This window comes from Poecilia reticulata, linkage group LG3 (assembly GCF_000633615.1).
Source record: "Poecilia reticulata strain Guanapo linkage group LG3, Guppy_female_1.0+MT, whole genome shotgun sequence".
In the NCBI taxonomy this organism is placed as follows: domain Eukaryota; kingdom Metazoa; phylum Chordata; class Actinopteri; order Cyprinodontiformes; family Poeciliidae; genus Poecilia; species Poecilia reticulata.
In genome coordinates this window covers 19346288-19354487 of record NC_024333.1, presented here as the reverse complement: position 1 = coordinate 19354487, position 8200 = coordinate 19346288, and the positions used below count along the sequence as shown (strand labels likewise).

Genomic DNA, 8200 nt, shown 5'->3' with positions numbered 1-8200 from the left:
CCATGTTTTTATTTTTACCCTGATGAATGTGAGCTATGAAAATAAAACTACTACAGCAGGACCGCATGAGAACAGGAAGACACACAAGCATCAGATGAGGAAAAAATAACTTAGATGTAACCTGAGTCCCAAAGAAGTTCACTATTGGTTTTACACACAATAGAAAGTTGGCGTCCTCTGCTTTAAAATAATGTTTTACATTTAAGTTAATTGTTGCCTAAATACAGTCAGAACTTAAACTGTACTTATTTTTTTTTTGAGTGATAAAACTCATTATTATTCACTTGAAGCCTCTCCCCTCTGACAGGACCAGTGAGAGTTAAAGGAAAGCCTGAACCCGCCCCTGTAATGTTTATTGATCAGCTCCCCGGCAGGCAGGCGGGCAGGCCTGTGTGACAGCGGTCAGATTAGTCGGGATATGGCGTCGCAGCGGCGACACAGGATGAATTTTCCTCTCTCTGTGGGAATTTACCAGCCGTGTTCCGGGTACGCTCCTGCCTTTTGAGGCTGCTAACAGGGGGGGACATACATGGCGATGGAGGAGGAGGATAACGGCACAGCGGTCCCTGCGATCAACATCCGAGCCGACATCAAGAAGGGAGGCGATGCCGGAGACAACGGGGCTTGTATTGACAGGCAGCCGGACACGGTGGTCCATCAGGCGGGGCTGAGCCGGACTGCGGGTCGCGGCAGCCGCAGCGGTCCCGGAGCTCACTCTGCAACCGGGATCCGAGTGCTGAAGGCAGGTCATAGCGGGAGGGTTTGTGCCCCCGGTTGATGCACCGGGTGAATCCGGCAGGACAGAGCGCTGGCGACGGGGAAAGATTTGCCTCGTAGCCCGCTGCAGGGGATCACTGAACAGGGCAGAGTGCATGATTTCAAACGCATCCTTGCAATGTTATGTAACGCCTGTTATGATGGTTGTCATTCAGGGAGGAGCGCAGCAAAACCCAATTAATACCAACAAACCTCACAAATACACTGAGGTGTTTAGATGTGTTACAGGAAGGCCTAGTCCTGCCCAGGTTTCTGATGATTTTAAAAATGATGTTTGACTTACATCTACAGGGAGTTAGTCCTCCCTGGTATGTTATTTTTTAATTAAATGTAGGTACCAGTTAAAATGTTCAGTAAAACGAACCCAAATATCAGTTGTCTTCAGTGACAGGGTGCTATCTCTTGTCAAATGTCAGACATGTCTGTTCAGTTCTAAGGCTATGTAGTAATGATGTCAAATTTAGCTGTGTTTGAAAAATAAATTATAGTTTAAGCAAAATGGACACATTTTGAATTTCCAGTCGGTATTTTCATTCACCTCAAAATAGGGTTGAGAGTTTAGGATTACTACTCTCCATGTTGCTTTTAATTTTTGATTTTCACTACATAGTTGGCTAGCAAAATAAGAATGAACAAAATTAGACTCTTTTATAAGTGGCGTTCTTTCTACTTATATTTTGAATATGTTTCAAAAATCAAAACTGTTCAGAACAATCTTTCATAATATTGTAGTTTACATGTTAATCCAAGGCTCATAAAGGGGGAACACAAACATCAAAACTGCTCTTTCCTCCCCCCATTTGAACAATCAGGATAATGTTGACCAAAATCTCAAACTGTGTTTTAACTCATTTAGTGGATGTTATATATATAAAATATATACACACCTTTACCATCATGGATGACTCATTTGGTTAGTTTCTCAGCTAATTACTTGGTCAAGACAAAAGAAGATTTCTATTCTTAAACAGCTGCAATCTGTTTAAGTTTTTGAGTAATGGTTTACTCCAAAGCCTTTTTTGAACTTTTAAACTTCTGTCACATTTGAATTTAAAGGTTATTGACAAAAACTGTGGCTACGTACAACAAAATTCAAATGGGAAAGTTATGATAATGGAGCACACAGTAACATGAAGACCTCCAAATGAACATTTAATGTAGTGCTAGATCAGTTCCTGTCCCGCATCTTTAAGACGTTCCCTTGTTCTGATTTAAACGGTTGCATTATCTCCTCATCCTGTTGTTAGGTCTTGAGTTCTGCTTCTCACTCATTCCGTTGGATCCGGTGTGTTGAATCAGAGAAACTTCACAACTGTGTTGGATTCCTGGCTACAGAGCTAGAAATCATTGTTCTAATGTGAATGCGACTGTATTAAAATTTGCACAAAATAGCATTTGTTTGAACTACTGGGACAATTTTGGGAGTGGAGTTGCTTTAATTTGGCAAAAAATCTGCTTCTGAGGGGTTTTTTTTATTATCTGGAACTTATCCAAAATGTAAGAGAGATATTCAATGCATTATTAAGTACGTTATTGACTAAATTAGTTTAATTTGTGTTCTCACCCCTACAACATCAACATGTTTTCCTTTTGTAAGTTGTGAAAAATTAATCTTATCCTTGACAAAAACATGGATTGTATGTTTGCTGGAAGTTTGTATTAAGAAGAGTCTAGAATATCTTGCACTTAATCTCAGTGTCACAAACATGCCTGATGGTAAGAATATGTTAGAAACCATGATAAAGTGATTTACTGTCTCTTGTCATGTGCAGCTGGAATTATTGGAGTTTAATTAGCTGAGCATCATATTGCTTAGCATCACATTACTGGTTTGTAGGTTAGCTTTTTTTTAATGAGACTCATCTAACAAGGGCTAAGCAAAACACAACAATCAAATACATATATATATAATGTTCTGGAGTTTTTGGTAATTTTGCTAATTAAAGATTTGAAGTTAGTCCTAACTCGAGGAGAGCGCTGCTTCAGAAAAAGCAGGGGAAGTGTTTTTACACCGACTCTCACAGCTGACTGAAGTTTTTCGCTTTTCTTTACAGTTTTGGCAATGAAAACTGCAAAACTGTAAAAGTTTGCATCTTTATTCAGCAGAGGTGTCTTAAGTCTTAAAATAAATGTCTCTTTTTGTTAGAATCATTATCAGAGAACTCCAGCTTTTTTTTAAAGTATGTTTATAAAATGGGGAGAAAAAACATGTTGGGAAATTTTTAGTTTTAGCCAAATAAAGCATGAATGTATGAAAAGTTTGAATAGTTGGCGCCCACAGATGAGGTGCATTTTCATCCTTTCTTTTAAACCCACCTGAAGTATTTCCGCCTACATTTTCAAGCATAATCTCATTTAACAAAAACTCACGATTCACGTATAGCTAAAAAAATAAAGTTTTACTGTTTGTGATGGTAGGACAGAAAAAGGATGGCCTCCTAAACAATCAATTAGCGTATCAACCATGTGACTGTGACACCAAGGTGCCGCTCTTGTTGCTGTTTTACAGTGATAATTGAGGGGAAAAAAATAAAATTAACTTCAGTTTTCAATATTTCTTTGCTACAGCAATGGCAGATTAATACCATTGCTGTAGCAAATGGTATTATGTAAAAAGTACTTAAGACTTTTTACATACTTTTTAAGTTTTCTTTTTCATTTGTTGCCTCTTTGATTTCATTCTAAAAGCTGTAAAACTATATTTATGAAAGTGAATCAAACAAATCGTCCAGTTGGTGAGCGGTAACTCGTGTTTCTTGTCGTTGCTGGGATTTGAACCTCCTTCAAACTCTTTTGCAACATGTTCTGAAGAGACCTCCCTGTTTCTGCAGCGCAACATGAAGAGGAACGGGAGCCGGAGCTGCGTGACAAGGAAAACCAGATTCGGGTCACGAGAGCGGGACTGGCTGAAGGGGGACACCCAGCGAGGCTGTGTGTGTCTCTACGGCGGCGCCGTGGACCCCCAGCCGCCTGCTTCCGGCCCACAGGCCTCCTCCACCCCTCAGACAGACCTGCAGTTGGTGCTCTGCTCCACCAGCACCACTGTGGAGGAGCTCTGTGCTCAGAGAAACGGACAGGGACTCTACGTTCAGCTGCATGGAGACCTTGTCAGGTAAATGCTCTGTGCAGTACATGAAGTTGCATGAAGAAGCCAAGTTGATGTTGTAGGGTGGGGCTTTTTCTTGGCTACGTCCTCCAAAGTCTGAATTAAACAATAGCAATCACTTTGCTGACATCAAGATCGAGCAGCTGCAGTCAGTTTTGCTGAAACGTCTTTTGTGGATCCGCTCCAAACCAAAATCCTCACGCACTCCAAAAGAACCAAATCGCAGCCCAATGTGAAATCATGTAGAAGAGAGAAAAAAAACAAAAACATTTCTGGAGGATCAGAAACGCCTCGAGTCTTAGCTGCGCAGCAGAACTGGAAGTGAAACGTGAGATGCTATGGCCTGTGAAGGAAGCGCGTCTCTTCCATTAGAGACACAGCTGCTGTAAGTGTATTGACTTGCATTAGGATGTAGGCAATGCAGAAGAAGTATTAGCTAAACAGACATTCATCATTTTTATAGTTTAAGCAGAATGTCACGGTGAACTAGCCTGAGTGAATGCGAAACATACCGTTTGATCCTAAACTCCCACAGTGTCTCACCGATTTTACCCTCAAGGTGCGTTCACCCCCCTCAGGTCCACAGCAGGCCCTCTGAAAAACAGCAAATGACCCTCTGACTGTCTGGCTCACTGATCCGTGACCAGGAAGGAATTTGTTCTTTTGCTCTTTCTTGGAAAAAACCAAAGTGGGAAACATGATATTGTAGAAAATAAGCGCTCGGCTTCAGCTTAAATCTCAGCGCCTTATCTTGTGTGAGTGTGACGGTTCACTCAGTTTACTCATAGACTGTCAGTGAAAGTTTTGGCTGTCAATCTGTGGTACCAACAAAACTATTTTTATGCAATGTTCTCTGCAGTTATTAGCATACCTGCTGAATATGTGTAGAACGGATTTTAATAAAATGAATCAAATTCACACTTAAAAGTAAAAAGAAAAAAACGAAAAACAACCCACTAATGTCTGTACATTTAACTTGTAGAGAAAATGAACGATGTTAAAGATTGGGGTGTTTTTTTAAACAATTTGTAGATCATTTTTCTTTGAAAGAGAAGCTTTTTTCCTTGCCTTTCACAGTGTGTAGTGATAATGAGCAGCTTTCAGGCATCCTTTATATCCTTTATAATGATATTTTCTGTTGGCAATTCTGCTTTTACACCAAAACCTAATAAGATAATAGGGTGAGTCGTGTCGATCGGTGCTTTCCATTTTTGGACCGTCTATCCCTGTCCTGGTGGGTATCCCGTTCCAAGAGGGTTACCGAGCCGGTCCAGGGTTCTGTTTTCCCAGCTCGCTCCTCCTCAGGGATCCATTAGTTGCTTTTTCTGGACAGACTGGGCATGTAATCCCTCCAGCACGATGTGGGTATTCCTGGAGTTTCCTCCCAGCTACAGTCATCCTTTGGAAATGTCCTGAAGGAGACTCCCAGGCCCAGACATTGGTTTTAAATGTGTTTTTTCCCTGGAGGAGAATGCAGTTTGATATCAGGGGCCTTTTAAATCACTTTACCTTTCAATGTAAATATAAACTTAGATGACTCTTGAAGCTCATCCAGTCAGATATTGAAAAAAAAAAAAAACATTGCAGAGTTATGATTTTATGAGCTCACCACTGATAAAATGAGCAGTTAGAGGCCTGGGAAAAAAATATCCAAGGAGTTGTAAAAACTGTAAGGATTCAGAGAAAGTGCCAACATACCTTTCTGTTATGCAGACATAACAGGAACCCTAACCGTCGTAAAACAGTGTGCCAAGCGCTGTTCAATTCATCATCTGGAAATGGGAAGCGGATAGCAAAGATATGGCCGTCTACCTAACAGGAAGAGAAAAGAGAGCATTAATCACTGAAGAAGCCAAAAGGTCCATTGAAACTCTGGTATCAGTATCTATAAACCTGATGTCTGTCAGGTGTGCACAATGCAAATCTGGACTCTACGTATGAATGGAGAGAAGCAGGAAGTTCGGTTTGTAGTTTGGAGACACAGCAAACATTTGGAAGTAGGAGCTCTGATCGAATGTCATTTTCCTCAAGTCAAGCTCTGTGCTTGGCTCAAATCTAAAAGCGACATCACACTGATGTCCCGCGGTCATGGCGATGCTTTGTTTTTAGCACAAACAGGGAAGAGATGCAACATGTATAAATAATCATGTAATAATGAAAGATTAAAAATGAATTCCTACTTTTGAAACCATTAAATTAAACAATGTTCTTATTTTATTTTATTTTTTTGAGTTTTCTTCAGGGTTTAAAGGTCAACTCTGGTTGCTCTTCCAGGCAACTCAACTTTCAGCGGGGCAAAAGATTTCTCTGAACATTTGTTGGTGGCTCCACAGCCCTGAAAGATCATTGCTTCTTACGAGTTCTTATTCAAATCTGTGGTCAGGTCCTCCTATAGATATATATTTCACCCAAAAGCTGGTTGTCCTTGTTGTCACACCAAACCTTGATGCTGTCGATCCTGCAGGAGGCTGGACCCCAGCGAGCGTCCCCTCCAGATGGTTTACGACTACCTGACGTCGATGGGTTACGCAGACCCGGTGCGAGTGCAGCACGAAGCGGCCAACTCTGATCTCAGCTGCATGATCCGTTTCTACAGCGGTGAGTTCTCCGGCAGAAAGACAACTTTTCGTTCATTTCGTACTGCCTGCTTAAAGATGTGGTCTTTTTTTTTTTTTTTTTTGTAAAACTGGTTTGAAACATGTTAAACATTCGGGAGCGGGTTAAACATTCAAAATGTAAATACAGTATATGTGAGCCATACTGAAGTAAACTTTTAATACTGTCTTTAATGCTGGAAATATTGAAGCGTGAAACAGACAAACACATGGCATGAGGCCATCAATCATTCCAATATTACTATTGCTGCTTGCTTGAACTTTACTTGACTTTACTACCATAAATCAGTCGCAGCTCCAGTAGGTGGTTAATCATTGTTTGCGCTTCTGCAGAGTTTTTCTGGCATATACATATACATACAATTAATGGGCTATTTTGATGCATATTAAATCAATTAAATAAGCTCATTTCCAGCCCTTAAGTGCATTTTTAATTTGCTGGCTCTTTAACTGTGTTTTAATTGAAGTAAATGATGAAATTAGACCAAATAATTGATAATCACCAACTTTTATTGTGGAGAATGCATAGGATTTTTCACAAGATTATTTAAAAATTCAACATTTTTGTATGCCCATTTGGGTCTCAACTGCTTTTAAAAACAGCCTATAAGTACTTCAAAAACCACCTAACTTTTTTTTGGCAATAAATTAATGTTATTCGATTGTTAAGTCACAACAGTTGACTTAACGATCAACTGTTGTTGGCTCATCATTGAGCCTCAGTACTCAATGATGAGCGCTGAGGCGTTACCTAGCAACCCCGACCGAGGCCAGCCTCCTTACCTAGCAACCCGAGCAATGGCTACTGGAACAGATAAGTGTTTTGTTGTTGACTTACCATTCAGAAAGCATTTGCTGGATTCTTGTTGGTTGTGCAGCCAACAAGAATCCTACTTCTGCTTTTGGGTCTGATTCAGGGTCAACGATGTACGCGTGTATAACTGCGCATCAGTTTGGAGCCATTTTCAGGTGCGAGTGTAAATGCAGAGTTGGCAGCAGCTTATTTGGGTTTAAAGTGACAGTAAGCACTCAAACAGCTGGTTCTGAAAGGAGCTCAAAATAGTCAGAAACCTCATTATCTAAGAATGATTTTGTGCAAAAACAATGTAGTGAATATGTTTTGTTTAGCCCATAGACCTACCCTAAACTGTTCAAGGAAACATACTGGGTCCCCCTTAGTAAATGGAGAATAAAGGTTTCTACACTGCAAAAAGTCCCCTTTCAAAAACAAGAAAAAAAAGTACAAAAATAGGGTATAATTTTCTTAAAATAAGAAAAATTATCTGCCAACAGAACAAGAAAATTTATCTTGTCAAGATTTTCTAAAACAAGAAAAAATATCTTACCAAGATAAACCTACAATATCTTAAAATTAGTGTATTTTTACTTAAAACAAGCCAATTTTACTTATACGAGTAAGATATATTATCTTATTTTAAGAAAAATTATCTCAAGTAAAGAAAATGTTACTTGACACTGAATTTCTTAAAATAGCGTAAAATTTTCTTATTTTAAGAAAAATGTTCTATGTATTAAGAAAATAAATCTCATATATTCTATTTGTATTAGTAAAATTGGCTTGTTTTAAGTACAAATACACTAATTTTAAGATATTTGTAGGTTTATCTTGGTTAGATATTTTTTCTTGTTTTGGAAAATCTTGACAAGATAAATTTTCTTGTTCTGTTGGCAGATAATTTTT

General features: G+C 39.4%; 1 protein-coding gene across 1 annotated transcript in view; it reads left to right on the top strand.

Moving 5' to 3' along the window:
* Positions 1-373: 373 nt before the first annotated feature.
* Positions 374-8200, top strand: part of phlpp2 (PH domain and leucine rich repeat protein phosphatase 2) — a 41248-nt gene continuing 33421 nt past the window's right edge. The window contains exons 1-3 of the mRNA XM_008405350.2: positions 374-742; positions 3609-3889; positions 6348-6481. Of these exons, the coding sequence (XP_008403572.1) occupies positions 530-742; positions 3609-3889; positions 6348-6481 (628 nt within the window). The 5' untranslated portion in view covers positions 374-529. The remainder of the gene's footprint in view (positions 743-3608; positions 3890-6347; positions 6482-8200) is intronic.